Source organism: Oryx dammah, unplaced genomic scaffold (genome assembly GCF_014754425.2).
Source record: "Oryx dammah isolate SB20612 unplaced genomic scaffold, SCBI_Odam_1.1 HiC_scaffold_28, whole genome shotgun sequence".
NCBI classification, from domain to species: Eukaryota; Metazoa; Chordata; class Mammalia; order Artiodactyla; family Bovidae; genus Oryx; species Oryx dammah.
Genome location: NW_024070212.1, coordinates 91,765,457 through 91,783,267, shown reverse-complemented (window position 1 = coordinate 91,783,267; position 17,811 = coordinate 91,765,457). Strand labels below are relative to the sequence as shown.

Here is a 17,811-nt window from a genome sequence, read left to right as displayed (position 1 = left end):
AATCCCATTTATTTATAAGAATTCACCATAATAGAATACAGTTGATCTTTGAATAATGTGAGTTTGAACTGCATGAGTCCACTTGTATGCAGATTTTTTCCCAATAAACATTACAGTTCTACATGATCCAAGTTTGGCTGAATCTGCAGATGTGGATATGGAGGGCCAACTATGGGATTTGAGCACCTGTGGATTTTGGTATCTGCCACAGATCCTGGAACCAATTCTCTGTGGATACTGAGAGCTGACTATAACCAAATATAAGAGTAGCCTATCGTATCATCACTTTACATATGTATTTTATAAATGAGAAGAGCTGGAAACAGCAGACATGTCTATCTGCAGGGGACTGAATGAATATATAGTATGTTATTCATATTTTTAAATAATCTTTAATGGCAAAGGAAAATGTTAATTACTCCATGTGATTAAACACTATACAAAAATTTCAAAGCAATGTGATAAGTGTGTGTGTGTGTGTATCCTCTGCAGAAGACTGAATTTCAGACTTCAATTGATCTACAAGAGATCTGAATTCATAATTTTATAGTTTATATAAAAAGTCTGTAAATTGTAAAACTCAGCTACTACCATAAATTACAAGTTTTCTATTTTTCAACTTGGAACAGTTCTACAATTGAATACTAGCCATTACTGAAGGAGGGACAAGTGAGATGCTGAAAATTACTACATAGGAACACTTATATAAGTAAAACTTAGGTAACTGGGGTTTATTGCCCCATGAATACCTTTTCCCAATGGTATACTACCTACCTATGAGAAGCAAGGCTGAACTGGGGCAGTCTCTTGTTGCAGATTAATTTGGGGGGCAAGGGGAGTGTGGCACTGCACAGCTTTTGGCATTTTAGTTCCCCGACCAAGGATTGAACCCAGGCCCTTGGTAGTGCGGGCACAGAGTCCTAACCACTGGACCACCAGGGAATTCCCAAGTCATTTTCTTTTAAATGAATATTTAAAATATGTACAAAAGTAGAACAGAAAAACCAGCACTCTATTATCTAAGACCTGAAAGGACATGAAATGCTTAGAACACTGACTTTAAAGAAAAATCTTGAATTCTCTTAAGTCATATTTTAACAGAAAAGTGTACGTTGGGCCAGTTACCTATCTCATTATTAACAAAACCAATAAGCTAAACTCCACCACTTAGGAGGATTCCATGAGATTGTGAATGAAGCTTTTTTTAAGTTTAACTGACCAACAACACTATGTTAGTTCCAGGTGCACAGCACAGTAATTCATAATGATTGCCAAGGCATGCTGAAGCTTTAATATGAAAAACTACCAGCTTAACATTTAAAAAATTCCTTTCCAAGGCTATAAATATAGCAGGAAAGCCTTCCAACCACCTGCAATAGATTTCAAGCATCTTCCTTCCATACTGGAAACTGGCAAAAGCCCACATGCTCTCCTATTTAAGGAACACATATCTGTGAGGAAGCAGAACAAAGATAATACACTGTTCTTAAAAGACATTTGTATTTACTTATTCTGCAGATTTCCAAATCTATTGCATCATTTAGTCTGAAATCTCTGGCAAGTCTCTCTCAGTTGTTCATATAAGATGACCTCACTTCAACATAGAGTACCAGGAACAGTTAAGAAATATACCACCAACAATACAAGCTTGGAATGCAACTATAATCACTGATCATGAGGTATTATTGGTACACATCATCCTTGCAGGATGTGTACTTTCCAGGCAGTAATACAGGACTCAAAACAGTCTAGCATGTTAGTTCCTCAGTAAATAAAAATTACCTTCCCTCCATTCTAATTGTCAGTATCAGTTTCAACAGTTTAAAAACTCGACTTCAAAGATCTGTTTCGATTCGATTCCCAACATGTAACTGTCCTAACTTTAGAATTCACTTTGTTTTGCACCTCCAGTTTTTTCAATGATAAAATGAGATAGTATCTGCTTCTATCAATTTCATATGGGTGTTGTGAAGATCCAATCAAATAAAATGAAAAGATTTGTAGATCTTTTTGTAAAACTAAGTCTGTGATTTAGAACAGTCTATTCACTGGGAGTAAAACAAATCTGAGGCTTCCCTGGTAGTCCAGTGGCTAACACTCTGTACTCCCAATGTAGGGAGTCTGGGTTCGATCCCTGGTCAGGGAACTAGATCCCACATGTAGCAACTAAGAGTTCACATGCCACAACTAAGACAGGGTGCAGCCAAATAAATAAATACTTTTAAAAAAATCTCTGAATTGTAACATTATATTCCTATCATCTAAACAACTAGATGAATTAACCAAATTTGACTCTTGTCAAAAAGATTTATTAACTTAAAATAGAATTACTTCAAATACAGACAAAAGCAAATTTCTGTTCAAGTATGAATATTTTCAATATACAAGAATGTAAAAGAAAAAAATCTAAATCTTCAATCTTGAGGTTTTATTTTATTATTTTTTTACCTTTTAAAAAGTTTTTGGCACTACAAGGTTCTGTAAAGAATAGAAGTGACAAATTTAAAACACATGAAAGTCTTTCCTAATTCTTAAGAACAATATATATAAAGTCTGAAGCAACCAAAGTATGAATACAGCTAATAGAAAATAAAGAATGTAATTTTTAAATTCTCTCTTTATACAATTCATCAAGGTTAAACAAAACAAAATTCCCTTAAAAATAGGGTAATAAAATAGATGAAATCTGTATCACTCAATTTGGTGATACTAGTAAAAACTATAGTTCATATTTATATACAAATAATACAGTCTTTAAAAACAGTCTTAGAATTTAAATAAGCTATCTAAACGTTAAAATTTTAAATCAGAACCTGATTTGTTTTATTTTCCATTAAATGTCACTTTTTCTGCTGAATGTAACTGACACTGAGGTACGGATACCCTTGAGACAGCAGGATTGGCTGGTTGCTGTGCATCTGTAGACCAGCTGAAAGAAAATGGACTTGCATTACTCCGACACGTTTCCTCTTGGTGGGTGGGGACAACGCTCTCTACACCGACGGGTGGCACATCTGTCTGCTGGACACAACACAGACAGGAAACTGAAAGGCTCGTGCCTATTTACCTGATAACCTCTTAGAATTAACTTTTTCCCCCTAAACATTCCCTATTTGAATTGAGATACGGTGGAGGCAAATAAGACTAGATAAAATGCTATTCATATCTTAGATCAAAGCCATTACTGGTACATGAGTACCAACAGAATATAATCCATTCAAATGTCATTCAAATCTCAGTTTTACTAAACAAATCAACTATTACATTACTCAACTCAAAAATTTTACTAGATTCCATTGCTTACTAAACTAAATCCAAACTCCTTTATAATATGACTTCAGCCGAACTTCTCTAGCCTCATTACCTACACATTTTTCCATTTACCTCATCTACTCCTATTATTTTCTCTTTTTTCCTATTCTTTTTACTGAGGCAAAACTCAAGTGATTTTGCATATATTTTTGCCTCAGCTAAGAACACTCTTCTCTAACCTCTACACAATCTCTAGGGAAAAAAATTCCATATATTTCAAGACCTAATTCAAATGTCAAAATCATAGGCAGTTTGATCCCTGGTGTCCACATTCTGCTCCCTCTGCTAGGGCAAAGTTAATGGATTCCTCTAAGCTCCTTTCCTTGTCTGTTTTACATGTCTAGCTTTCCTAATAAAATATGTATTAAGTGTAGGTTTTATTATTTAATTCTGCTTGAGCAATAAGCATCTAGCAAAGTCTGATATACAGTATGCTCTCTCAAAGAATATTTACTGAGTTCATAAAGTTTTACTCCCAGATCCTGGCCTTTACAAAGGCTCCACTGTCCCAGAACAAAACCCACTCAGCCTTGTAACAAATATGTAAGCAATGGTACCTTGAGTATAGAAAGGTTTGTTGGGCTGGAATCTGGCATTTCCCTGATGCATGAAGTTCTGATGCAAACCATAAGGCCACGAAGCTGGGACAAGAGGGAAATGGGGTCGTGGTGCATGTTCCCAGGGAATTGGAGGATTCAGTCCTCGAAATCCTGGCTCTGCATTTCAAGAACAAAGGAAAGATACACGTTAAAACATCACCTTGTTCATTCAAAGATTCCTTCATTCCACAAAGATTTATTGGTCATCACTGACCAAGAAGTATGCTAAATGCAGAGGATATCCTCCTCCCAAATTTTTTTAAAAATTTTTATTGAAGTATTGTTGCTTTATAATGCTGTTAGTTTCTGCTATACAGCAAAGTGAATCAGCTATATGCTACACATATACCCTCTTTTTTTGAATTTCCTTCCCATTTAGATCACCAGAGAGCACTGAGTGGAGTTCCTGTGCTATACAGTAGGTTCTCATTAGTTATCTAAATGTCTTATTTATGAATAATTTGAGAACAATTACGATGTTTTATTAAAGTTTTTTTGGTTGACATATCTACACAATACTATATATTAACAGTGTGAGTTATATCAATTGTGTATATATATCAATAATGTACATATGTCAATATATGTATTATGTATAGTGTATATATGGCAACCAAAAACAATTTTAAGGAATAAAACACTGTAACTGTTCCTAAATTATTCATAAAGGAAATACTTAAGAAGACATATATAATAATATGTGGTAATTGCTGTAACAGATTGGTGGATGGTGTCTAAAGAGGGGACTAATTCAACCGTTCAAAGACATAGAAGGTTTTCCTAAAATGATTGACTAAATTGAATTTTAAAGGACAAGGAACAAGTTAGGTAAAATGGGAGAGGGAGGGAATTTCAGACAGAAGGAATAGTGTGTTCAAAAGCCAGGAAGCAGAAAAGTACAGCAAGTTTGGGAAGCTGCAAAACAATTGGTAATACAGAGACAGATGCAAAGGAAAGCAGTGTTAAGAGGAAAGGCTGGACAGGTAGGTAGAATTTATATTTCAAAGAACCTTAGTATGTCATTAAGCAGCTTACATTTTATCATAAAGACACTGCCAATTATCCTAGAATCAATTATATATTGGCCTGGAAGATTTTGTTAGAAGCTGAGACATTGTGGTGAAATGGTTGAAAACAGGCCTTGGTGCCAAACAACTTTAAGTTCAAATACTAATTACAAAAATTACTAAAGTTTAATTATGAACCTCAGGTTGTTATGAGGATTAAATAAGATAACAAAAATAAAGTAGCTTGCACAAATTCTGGCATATAACTAGGAACTAAAAAAAAATATATATATATGAGTCCTGTTCTATGGCAAACCACCCCCACCAATCTACTTCCCTTTAAGACCTGTCTTAAAGTAAGTCTTTCAAAATGCAGTAACCCCTGAATCTTCTGGATCATTTCTGGAGGCTTTTCTCATTCAGGATCAAAATGTGGCAGGAAATAATCTGAAAGACACTGGCCCTTATTTACTAAACTTCCTAGGAGGAAGTTAGCAGGTACAGGATAGGGAAGAAGAAAACTAAAACCCATACTAGCCACATTCCTACAAGCTCAGTCTTCTCAGGAGGTAGCTAGTAAACAAAGCATCTAGTTCACTGCAAGTTTGTAAAGCCAAGTTACAACTGAGAGCTGAAGCTGCAGAATTTACAAAAAATAAGACTGGGTATACATCACTGCTGCTGCTGCTAAGTCGCTTCAGTCGTGTCCGATTCTGTGCGACCCCATGGACTGCAGCCTACCAGGCTCCTCCGTCCATGGGATTTTTCCAGGCAAGAGTACTGGAGTGGGGTGCCGTTGCCTTCTCCGATACATCACTGAGATCCTTACTAACTGAGAAACATTTTTACACAAAAGGGTATTTTTAGGATATAGTTCAATCTCTCTTGGTCATTTTTCACAAACAAATATTTTTGTAATTAGAGATAGTCTGAACAACTACCATTAAAGACAATTTGAAAAATGGGGGGAAACACCCATATAACCCCCTATTCTAATACAAACACTATTATCATTTTAATATATCCCCATCTGGTTTTATCATTTTTAACATAATGTTAATTTTAGCAGTAATAGTAACTAGAAGTTGTACACCCATCCAACAAATAATAAATATTTGCTGAATAATAGTTTATTATATAATAGAAGTATACAAACAACATCTATCTGACAACAGGCACTATACTGGACACTAGGGAGACAATGATAGACAAGAAACAATTTACAATCTCTAAAAGTTCAGTCTAATGCATTATGCAGACAAGTAAACAGGCAATTTCTACACAGTAAGACAAGTCTTATAATATGGATATTAAGGAAACATGGAGGAGAGAAAAGAATACCTAATACAATTGGAGGAGAGGCTCTATAAGAATTAGTGACTTCCTAAAGAAAGTGGTCCAAATTTTAAAATGAAGGATAAGTAAGTTAGCCAAGCTTTTGGAGAAAAGCAGACGGAGGTGAGAGTGAACAGGAGAGTTATTGGAGAGGACGTTCCAGGCAGAGGGAACCAACCACTTACGTAAATAACCAGGGGTAAGAGCATGGTGTGTCTATAGGGTGTTAATTAATTAGTTTATTAAGGCTAAAACAGAGATCAACTAGTGGTAGGGAGAGGAAGAAGTTAAAACTGTTAAAAACTGAATCAATATAATCAAAAGGCAAAGCATGTGTCTGTCTTCATGGTTATATAACTCAGTGACTATCACAGTGTTTATCATGACATGCATACAATAAACATTTGTTGAATGAGAAAAGCAGAGGCCACATTAGAATGGCCATGTATGACGTATATCCTTTGATCCTTGAAATCTAAATGAGTTCTACACTCCGGAATTTCTGCTTAGCAAAATATACTATCTGTATTATTCCAAGAGGTCAGAGATTCCTCCATTACAGTGCTTTAAGGAAACATATATTGATTTAAAACTATCACTAAAATTATTCTGAAAATTGATAAAGGTAAATAATCAAGCTTTTATTCTACATTTCCTCTACAAACAATATATGAGGATAACCAAGTAGTTAATAAGGAAAAGAATCACAGACAGTAAGTTACAGAAGAATTACAAACAGTAAACAGAAAACACAGGTAACTTAAATCCGGGTAATGGGAGGGTTACACTTTACTCTCTCCTTTTGTGTTCAAGTTTTCCATGATAAAAGTTTTAAAAATAAATATAATGTAAAACTAGTTTAACAGCATTTATCAACTATTTTTAAATACACAAAAATGAAAAAAAATGACTGGCTAGTAATAAACCAAAATATTTCTGAACAGTTCTACCCAGGAAATATATGGCTTTCTTTTTCTTTTTCCAATGCTCTACAAAGAATATGCCTTATTTAAATACCAGTAAAAAACTATTCTTTCTTAAGCTATTAAGGGTTACTAATCTTTTTCTTTTTAGAAAACTGCTTCTTAGTAAGGAAGGAGATAGTAAGAGTCCAAAGCAAAGATTACAGGTTTTAAAGAAAGAAATCAGTTTAAATCCTGGATCTACTAAGATTATGACAGCATGACAGTTATTTTTAACTCTTCACAATTTCCTGAACTGTAAAAATAAGTGCTAATAATACCTACACCAAATGAGACTGCAATGAAACTTTAAAATAATAATAATAACAAACATTTATATTTATTAGCTCATTTACTATTCACAACATTCCTGTGAATTAGTTTCTATTAATACACACTTATTTCACAGATGAAACCAATGTACAAAGAGATTAAGCAAATGCCTGATGCCACATAATAAATGGCAGAGCCACAATTCAAATCCAGGTGGTCTGAATCCATAGCCCATACTCTTCACCTTACCTTATGCTCCCCCCCACAAATAATGATTGCCATTTTTACTCACATTTATCTCCCCAGGTTCAACCAGTAATACAATTCATCCAACCTTTCTACAGACAGATACAAAAGAATAAAAGAAAGGGTTACCCGAATTCCCCACTGTACCATTGTTCACCAGGGAATTTGGAGCCACAGTACGGGGCCAGTGTCCATCATGAGAGGAGCTAGGGATCGCCACGGGTCTGGCAGCAGGCTGTGCAAAGATGATGCTGGGATCGTTCAGGCCAATATTGCTGGGCGCACTGCCTGGTGCAGAATGGATCACTGGGCCGTGAATAGGCCAGGATGGGGCAGGGATCTGGAGGGGATGCACTGGCAACAAGCCCATGTTGTGCATGGGAGAATACTGAGCTGGTGGTGACTGAGGAAAGTTATACAGAGGCATCTGGACCTGACGGGGGTGCTGGGCTCCCTGCTGAGGTGGGCCAAGCTTGGGCTGGGATCCTGGCTGGGATGGAGGCTGGGCAATGGCAGTGGATTGGGAAGAGTTCTGTGGAAATGGCTGGGGCTGAGGAGAATAAGATGGCGAATCAGACTGCAGAGAAAAAAAAGATAGATTTTAAAATTAATTTGAGAACATCTTAATTTATAAAAGCAGAAAGTATAAAAATATAAAACTGTGGAGTTACTTCATCAGAATACTATAAACAGAACTTTATGATATACATACTAACAGATAATAACAGAACCTCATTTTATATGAAGGTAGAGTTTTTCCCAAGGTTCTCAAACCCTCTCTCACGTAGGTTTTATCTATAAATCTTTTTATTGCCCAAAGAAGACAAAGTCCAGACAACATACTTATCACATAGAACACACAACTCCAACTGTAACTAGAAGTTTACACCTAAATATCTCCCACTCACTTTCATTTAGCTCCTCAACAAGCATTTACAGGGTGTCAGTTATGTACTGGGCATTGTTCTAGGTATTAAAAATAAAATACTAACATGTATGCCCTCATGAAGCTTAAAGTCAATAAGGAAAAAGAGGAGGAAGAGATAAAAATTACATAAGCAATCACAATAAAGTATAATGATTACTATGATAAAGACTGTATAATGTATAATGAAATCCCAGAGCAGGAATACCTAAACCCACTCTGGGAGAAGAAGAGAAGACAAGATGAAAGAAAGTGGAAATCAAGGAAATCTTCCTGAAGGAAGCGACTTTTAAGCTGAGACTTAAATAGAAACCAATATGATAAAAGAGAGTAGAGAAAAAGGAGAAGGGAAGATTCAGTTAGATAGAACAACATAACTGAAGGTATACAGAAACAAAAGCACATGGCCTTTTAAAGTAATTGGAATCTGAAATGATGGTTACCTAGGGAAGCAAATGGATGCGAACTATTTTTTATAGATAGAAACAATAGGACCTGGTGACTGACTGGATGCGGAGGTTGAGGGAAAAGTAGTAGTTCAGGAAACTAGAGACAGTGAGATCATTCAATGAGATGGAGAAGACAGGAGGAAGAGGCAAACTTGGGAAGTTGGAAAAAAATATAAGCTACATTATAGACCTGTTGAAGCTGAAGTACATTGTGAGACCTTGAATAGCAAAGTCCATTAGTCAGATTCTTACCCAATCTCAGGTGAGGTGAGTGCTAAAAGTAGAGGATGAAAGTTAGGGGCACCATAGGAAAGTGGTTAGAGCACAGGTTTTGGAAACAGAACCTAAGGATACAAGTTCTGGTTCCAAGTGTTTATTGACCTCAGGCAAAAAACTTAAATCTCAATTTCTTCACCTGTAAAGTATAAATAATAGAATCTACATCATAGGTTTTTGTGAAGATTAACTACAACAATATATGTCAAAAACATAAACACCAAATATAGAATAGTAGATACATTTTAGTAGCAAGGAAAGTATAGCAGGAAAGTTTTAAGAAGGGAACAGCATCCAAGAGGAATGCATAGGGGTTGTCAACTGTGGATACTCTTTAATAAAACCAAAATAACAAAACATTGAGAATTGTTAAAGCCTGGTAGTAGTGCATGGATGTTTATCATTTTCTATACTTTTTCAGTATTTTAAAAACATTTAAGAAGAAGAAACAGGAAAAATGCATAGAGAGCAAGTAGCAATCAATAAGTGTTGTTACTGTAATATAACTGTTACTATATAACTTCTATGAAAATGTCAGATGCATAGTAGTACATATTCAAGCGTTGGAGTTAGGGTTAGTGGGATCCTAAATGTTTTTTTTAAGACAAGTTCTACTATTGCTCTTCAAATGCTCTAAGAATTTTTTTCCAAAACACAGATCACATCAGATTTAGCATGTTTAATAGTTAACAGCTTTGAAGTGATGTAGACCTGTGTTTGAATCTTTTAATTTCTCTTATTCTCAGCTTCCCAATTTGTAAAATTTGATCATACCAATACCTATCGCTTCACATGGCCATTCAAAGGATTAAATGTGATAACTAGTGTGAAGCACTAAAGCACAATGTCAGATTTAGAATAAGCATTCAATTAGTATTTACCTAATTTAAAATGTGCAAGGTGAATACATATTTAGACAAAGGTTAGAGCAACTCAGCAAAGAAAACATGAAACCTGTGAATCAGAAATCTAATTAAATACTCTGTCTTTTACAGGATACGTTTCACTAGGTATCCATATCAGCGATGAGAAGCCACAAAATTTCAAGCAAATGAAATATCATGCATGTACTGCCTTAACAGTACTAAACCCTTAATACATCTCAATTTGGGGGTCTATTTTTAATTAACAGTGTTCTTTCATTATAGAATATTCTTCCATATTCTTACATTATGCAAAACCTAAAACCTCAAGGTTATTACCTTATTATAATCCAACCAACAACCTTATTTGGTAGTTACCTTATTTTATAAATAAGAAATAGGTTCACTGAAGTATCTTGCCCATTGATTAAAACTCAGATCTATATTACTGCAAAAGTAATGCTCATTCTAGCTGATGTGCCTAGCAAGGACATCTCTATAAAGCACTGTGTAATCTGAAAGACTGAATTTGCCAATTTCAAAGATCAACCTTATCACCCACCAAAATTAGAGCTGTTTTCCTGCCAAGACCAACCCATCTGCAAGCAGAGTACTCACACATTCTGAGGACTGCCTAGTCCTTATGGACTGATCACCTTGTTGCTGGGCTGAACCAGCCACCTGCTGGGCATTTACAAGATTGCGGACCAGCTGGGCTGCTAAGAGAAGACATCAAAAAGAAATTCAATAGATAAAATAACAGAGAAATGATAATCAATAAACTCCCTTCTTCAGTATAACAGTCTAAAATCTATGATTTTATAAACTTGGACTTTTAAACTATGATTATGTTAGCAAAGAACTTTTTAACAACTCATTTTTTAATTTAAGCCATTTCTCAATCCTTAGAGCATTAAAAAAATACAGTGATTCTGGAAACAAGAACAAATATCATACTGTTTTCTAAGGAAGATTATATATTTATTTAAGAAAATAACTCTGGCAACAAGAATCTGAATAACTAGAAATCATCACATATATTTTGTTTTTTTCTTTCAATAAACTCTCATCTTGGTTTCTAATTCATAAAATTCCCTATGAAATATAAGAACAGATCTCCCACTCTCATTAAAGACATGGGAAGAGATACAATTTCTCCCATATGTTCACAGAAAAACAATCTCTCATTAACTTTTGGGGGTGGGTAGTTAACTTTTGTTAACTTCTCATAGCAAGAGAAATAAAGAATATGACTCAAATCCAAAAAATACTTGGAGGGAGTTGACTGAATACAACAGACTGCTAAGACCTTGATATTAAACATATCCAAATACTATTCAAAATAAAAACCTAAATTTTCCCTTTAATAAATTAAAAGACCTAAAATCATATAGCTATGTTTAGAATAGAGAAGAATCAGGGTCCTTAAAATGACATCAACATAAATGACACTATTTCCGCCAAAAACCATTTTTGGCTTTTTCTATTTACCTGCCACACTGCTATTCCTCTGGCGGGCCAGCTTGACCTCTGGGCACTCCCTTCGCACATGTCCCGCATCTCCACAGATAAAGCATCTGAGGTCTCTGGGGTCTCTAAAGTCTCGAGTGTCGTGGAGGTCTCGGGGGTCAAGAAGGTCTCGGGAGTCTTTCTCCTCTTCATTCCCTTCTTTCTCTTCTTCACTGTCTTTCTTCTTTAGTCTAAACAGTAAACTGCTGATACCAATAATGTGGGGCTAGGGACTTATAAACCGAGGGAACTACAGAATAAACTAAACTATACAAGAGCCTCACAATAAAGGGACTAACATGCCCATTGTTTCATGCACTTTTTTGAAGGCAAGGGTTCTCACGTAACTACTCATATGGCAGACACTAGGTATTCTAGTAGTTTCATAATACAATATCAATTTTTAATGTTTAATAGCAAATTTTAATTCTACAATCCTTAGTCGGCTATTTATTATCTCCATTTTATAGAGAAAGACATTTGAGACTTAGAGAAAGTAAAATGTCTTCTCTAAATTTAATAAATAGCAGTGATGGAAACTACAAATTTGTTCTGTATGAAAAGTTCTAAGCTCCCTACATTAAGTAAGGATTTATGACGAAAAAGGAATTTCCTGGCCTATTAACACAGTATAAAGAACACAGGAAAGTATTACAGACATATTTTCAGGGAGCACAGAGGATGTATATTCCTTAAGGGAAAGAGTATATAGGCATATTTTACAATGTATACCTCAAAGATTCATTTAATTATTTTTTAATTATTTGTTTTTGTAACAGTGAGGTTCTCAGCAAGAACCTCGCATCTTGGTCTTTTTTTCCCCTTAGATTCTAGCATGGTTTCCAGCATACAGTAGGTGTTAATAAATACTTTTGCAGTTTAAAAAGCCTTAATGAATAGATGAACAAATAATAAACATCATGAGACACCAATGTACCAGGAATAAATCTCACTCTTTCACAAACCACTCAAATATACATTTACCTAAGGGTCAACTTCAAGCTCTAAACTTTCTCAATTTAAACATATCTAAACACAGTTATACCTTCAATTTGCCTCATATTTATTTTCCCTACAATGTTGATACATAATCATTTGCCAACCTTCTCCTTTTGGGGCAGTCTTTCATATAGTGGCCTATTTTTCCACACACACGGCAACATCGATCATTGGGAGCCAGTTCTCCATCTGTTAATACTCTGGAATCAAAGAAGTACTCCTAGGAAGAAAATATAACTTTACTAGGGGGAAAAAAAAAAAACACCACTGTAAACTTTTGAATCCAAATGGAAAACAGACCAGGACCCAAAAGTAATTCTTTTAAAAACAAAATAAATATCAACAAGTATTTCACTGTAACTAAAACCATGATATGAAAACAAGATTCAGAATTATCATCAATAGCACAGCTGTACAGTACTAATCACTTCACATTCACACTTTTTTCTCATTCATCTGTAACATCTTTGTGTACTATCCCGATAAAGTAGATACTATTTTCCTGCTCATTTTATAGATGAGGAAACTGAGGCTCCAAGGCTCAGAAAGTTCAAGCCATTTGCCCACAGCAAAAAAAGCTAGTAAGTAAGAGATAAAGGATTTCAAGCTAAGTCTAATAACAAATCTCATGCTTTCTGCCCCACCAGGCTACTTCCACAATTAGTATCTTTACGAAAGAATTCTATGTAAATAAATCAATCCTCTGGTTTGTTTAAAATATCACTGGGTTTACATTCAACATTTCAAGAATATGTAACATTTACTATACAAAGTAGAATATACCCCAAAAGAATACAGAGAACCAATAAGAATTTAAATCGTTTTCCAAGTCTTTGAAGAATCAGCTCATTTTTGCTTTATCTTACTACCTTTGTTACCTTTCTAAGCTTAAGTTCAGTTTTGCACTATCACAAAGACTAGTTTATCCTGACAATACCCATATCTTTGGATGGCAAGAGAACATGCCTACTTAGTACTCTGATTTCTTCAAATCTATCTAATGTCAGGGATAAAAGTATAAGAGAGACACCCACTGCATGGCTATTAGAAAAGAAAAAAGATAGCAACAAGTATTGTGAGGATGTGAAAAAACTGGAACCTTCATATATTGCAGGTAGGAATATAAAATAGTCCAATTCTTTTAAGAAACAGCTTGGTAGCTCCTCAAAAAGTTAAACATAAACTTATTAAAATGACCCAACAATTCTACTGTTACGTATATGCCCAAAAGAAATGAACACATACATCCACAGAAAATTTTGTACACAAATATTTATAGCAGCACTACTCAGAGTAGCCAAAGAATAGAAACAATACAAATTTCCAACAAACTGATGAATTAATAAATAAAATGTAATATAACCATACAACGGAATATCATTCAACCATAAAAAAAAGAATGAAGTACTGATATATACTACAGCTTGAATGAACCCGGAATACATTCTGCTAAATGAAAGAAACCAGTCACAAAAGGCTACACATACTTTGATTCCATTTTCATAAACATCCACAATAGGCAAATCAACAGAGTGAGAGGAAAAAGGAAGGAGGACTGACTGCTAATTGGGACAGGAGTTTCCTTGAGAGAGGACAAAATGTTCTAATTAGATGTGGTGATGGTTGTACAATCCTGCAAACAATACTCAAAAACACTGAATTACTCACTTTATATAGGTGAACGCTAAAGTACATGAATTATTTCTCAATAAAACTGTATTTCTAAAAAAGAACACAATATAATTCTTTACATTTACTACTGATGAAGTCAATATAATTTATTAAACTCTTCATTATCATTTTTTCTGATAAGACAAAAATGAAAGCCTTTCCTAATTTACCTGGTTGCTTATGGCAAAATCTAGGAAATCACCCTGATTTCTCCTCGACTCATCACCTCTAGTTAATCACCAGGTTGTATCCATTCTATTCCTGAGTATCTATCTCTTTAATCAATTTTTCTTCATCCCACCTTCCTAGTTAAGGTGGCCTAGACCTGGGGTCAGCAAACTTCTTCTGGGAAGAGCCATATAGTTAAAACTTTAGGTGTTGAGGTAAAATTGAAGACATTATATTATATAGGTACTTACAAAATTCTCACAAAAATTTTATTGAAGAATTTAAAAATATATTAATAATAACAGAATATAATGTTTTTATAATGTAAGTTTACTAATTCAAAAAAGGAACACTTTCTGGAGGAGACATTTGCTTAATTGGAGTTCAAAGTTAGTGCTCCCTATCATTAAAATAGAAGGCAAATTGTTAATCCTAATCTGCAGTTACATTTTATCTATTTCATCTGTGAAAATATTTTTCACAGATGAAAAGACTGAATCTTTAAGGTACAGAAAATAATGAATGGATCTAGAGTTCCTATGGAAGGACTAGTCTCCGATAAAGGTGTATCTGGTGACTGGCCAGAAAGATGTGAAGTAGAATGATTGAGTTCACCCCTTCTCAGTTGTGTCTGACTCTTTTGAGATCCCATGGACTATACAGTCCATGGAATTCTCCAGGCCAGAATGCTGGAGTGGATAGCCTTTCCCTTCTCCAGGGGATATTCCAGACCCAGGAATCGAACTGGGGTCTCTTTGCAGGCAGATTCTTTACCAAATGAGCTATCAGGGAAGCTCCCTTCTTAGAGGAACACCAAAACAACAACTAACTGCTGAACAACCATTGAATAATAAAAACAAAAAGGCTGGAACCCACCAAAAAAGACACCTATATCCAAAGATGAAGAAGCCACAACAAAATTGCAGGAGAGGCACAACTGCAGTAAATCGAATCCCATACATGCTGTGTGGGCAACTCACTAACTGGAGAATAATTATACCACAGAAGTTCTACCACAGGACTGTAAGCCCTGAACTTCATGTCAGGCTTCCCAGCCCGAGGATCTGGTAACAGGAAGAGAAGCCCCCAGAGAGTCTAACTTGAAGGCCAGTGGGATTTGATTGCAGAAATTCCACAGAACTGGGAAAAACAGAAATTCCACTCTGAGAAGGAGTACACAAGGACCTCTAGGTACCAGGACTCAGGGGAAAAAACAGTGACTTCATAAGAAACTGGGCTAGATCTACCTGCTATTATTGGAGGGTCTCTGGCAGAGATGGGGGATGGGGCTGTGGCTCACTCTGGGAACAAAGACACTTGCAGCAGCAGTTTTAATGAGCATGCATTGGTGTGAGTCCTCCTGGAGGCTATTATTTCCTCCCCACAACCTTAACCCCATTCAACAGCCTGAAGGCTCAAGTGCCAGGACACCTGAGGCCAAATGACCAAGACTGAAACACAGCCCCACCCATCAGCAGACAGGTCACGTAAAGTCTTCCTGAGCATGGCCCTGACCACCAAACGGACAAGACCCAGCACCACCCACCAGCTGACAGGAACTAGACCCTCCCACCAGGAAGCCTTCACAAGCCTCTTAGACAGCCTCATCCACCAGATGGCAGACAGCAGACACAAGAAGAACTACAATCCTGCAGCCTGCAGAACTGAAGCTATAATCACAGAATGTTAGACAAAATGAGACAACAGAGGAATATGTCCCAGATGAAGGAACAAGATAAAACCCCAGAAAAACTAAATGAAGTGGAGATATGCAATCTAGGGTTTAAAAAAAAAAAAATTTCAGTTAATGGTAGTGAAAATGACCCAAGATCTCAAAACAAATGGAGGCACAAATTAAGAACATGAAAGAAACGTTTAACAAAGACACAGAAGAACTGAAGAACAAACAGAGATGAACAATACAATAACCAAAATGAAAAACACACTAGAAGGAATCAACAGCAGAGTAACTGAGACAGAAGAAAGGATAAGTGATCTGAAAATCAGAATGGTGGATATCACTGCCATGGAACAAATAAGGAATGAAAGAAATGAAGACACGCTAAGAGACCTCTGGGACAACTTTAAAAGCCTCAAACATTCATATCATGTAGTCCCAGAAGGAAAAGAAAGAAAGAAGGGACTTGAGAAAATATTTGAAGAGGTAATAGCTGAAAACTTACCTAACATGGGAAAGGAAATAGTCATCCAATTCCAGGAAGGTCAGAGAGTTCCAGGTAGAATAAACCCAAGGAAGAACACACCAAAACAAATAGGAATCAAATTGACAAAAATTAAAAACAAAGAAAAAATATTAAAATGTTAAAAGCAACAAATACAAGGGAACTCTCATAAGGTTATCAGCTGATTTCTCAGCAGAAACTCTGCAGGCAAAAAGGGAGTGGCATGATATACTTAAAGTGATGAATGCAAAGAACCTACAACTAACAGTACTCCATCCGGCAAGGCTCTCAATTCAGATTTGATAGAGAAAGCAAAAGCTTTACCAACAAGAAAAAACTAAGACAATTCAGCACCACCAGACCAGTTTTGCAACAAATGCCAAAGGAACTTCAAGCAGAAAAGAAAAGGTAATTACTGGAAACAAAATTATGAATGCAAAAGCATACCAGTAAATACAAAGTAAAGGCAGGAAACCATCTGCACACAAATGTGATATCAAAACCAGTAATTATGAGGAGAACACAAATGCAGGATATTGGAAATAAGTGTGAATTAAAAGACCAGCAACTTAAAACAATCTTTTTTTATACACAGAATACTATATCAAAACCTCATGGTCACCACAAACTAGTTGTGACCAACCTAGACAGCATATTAAAAAGCAGAGACATTCCTTTGCCAACAAAGGTCTGTCTAGTCAAGGCTATGGTTTTTCCAGCAGTCATGTATGGATGTGAGAGTTGGACTATAAAGAAAGCTGAACACCGAAGAATTGCTGCTTTTGAACTGTGGGGTTGGAGAAGACTCTTGAGAGTTCCTTGGACTGCAAGGAGATCCAACCAGTCCATTCTAAAGGAAAAAAGTCCTGAATATTCACTGGAAGGACTGATGCTGAAGCTGATACACCAATACTTTAGCCACCTGATGAGAAGAACTGACTCATTTCAAAAGACCCTGATGCTGGGAAAAATTGAAGGCTGGAGGAGAAGGAGACGACAGAGGATGAGATGGTTGAATGGCATCACCGACTCAA

The 17,811-nt window shown here is 35.7% G+C and overlaps 1 protein-coding gene across 16 annotated transcripts in view; it reads right to left on the bottom strand.

Moving 5' to 3' along the window:
- Window positions 1-2,278: 2,278 nt before the first annotated feature.
- Window positions 2,279-17,811, bottom strand: part of TUT4 (terminal uridylyl transferase 4) — a 136,317-nt gene continuing 120,784 nt past the window's right edge. Inside the window, exons 25-30 of one of the 16 annotated variants that reach the window (XM_040231117.1) lie at window positions 12,860-12,975; window positions 11,739-11,962; window positions 10,866-10,966; window positions 7,864-8,311; window positions 3,870-4,028; window positions 2,279-2,929 (exon numbers count right to left, since the gene is read on the bottom strand). In XM_040231117.1, the coding sequence (XP_040087051.1) occupies window positions 2,841-2,929; window positions 3,870-4,028; window positions 7,864-8,311; window positions 10,866-10,966; window positions 11,739-11,962; window positions 12,860-12,975 (1,137 nt within the window). In that variant the 3' untranslated portion in view covers window positions 2,279-2,840. Of the gene's footprint in view, window positions 3,022-3,869; window positions 4,029-7,863; window positions 8,312-10,865; window positions 10,967-11,738; window positions 11,963-12,859; window positions 12,976-17,811 lie in introns of all 16 variants that reach the window. The other 15 variants (XM_040231127.1, XM_040231129.1, XM_040231132.1 and 12 more) reach the window with 15 other exon arrangements.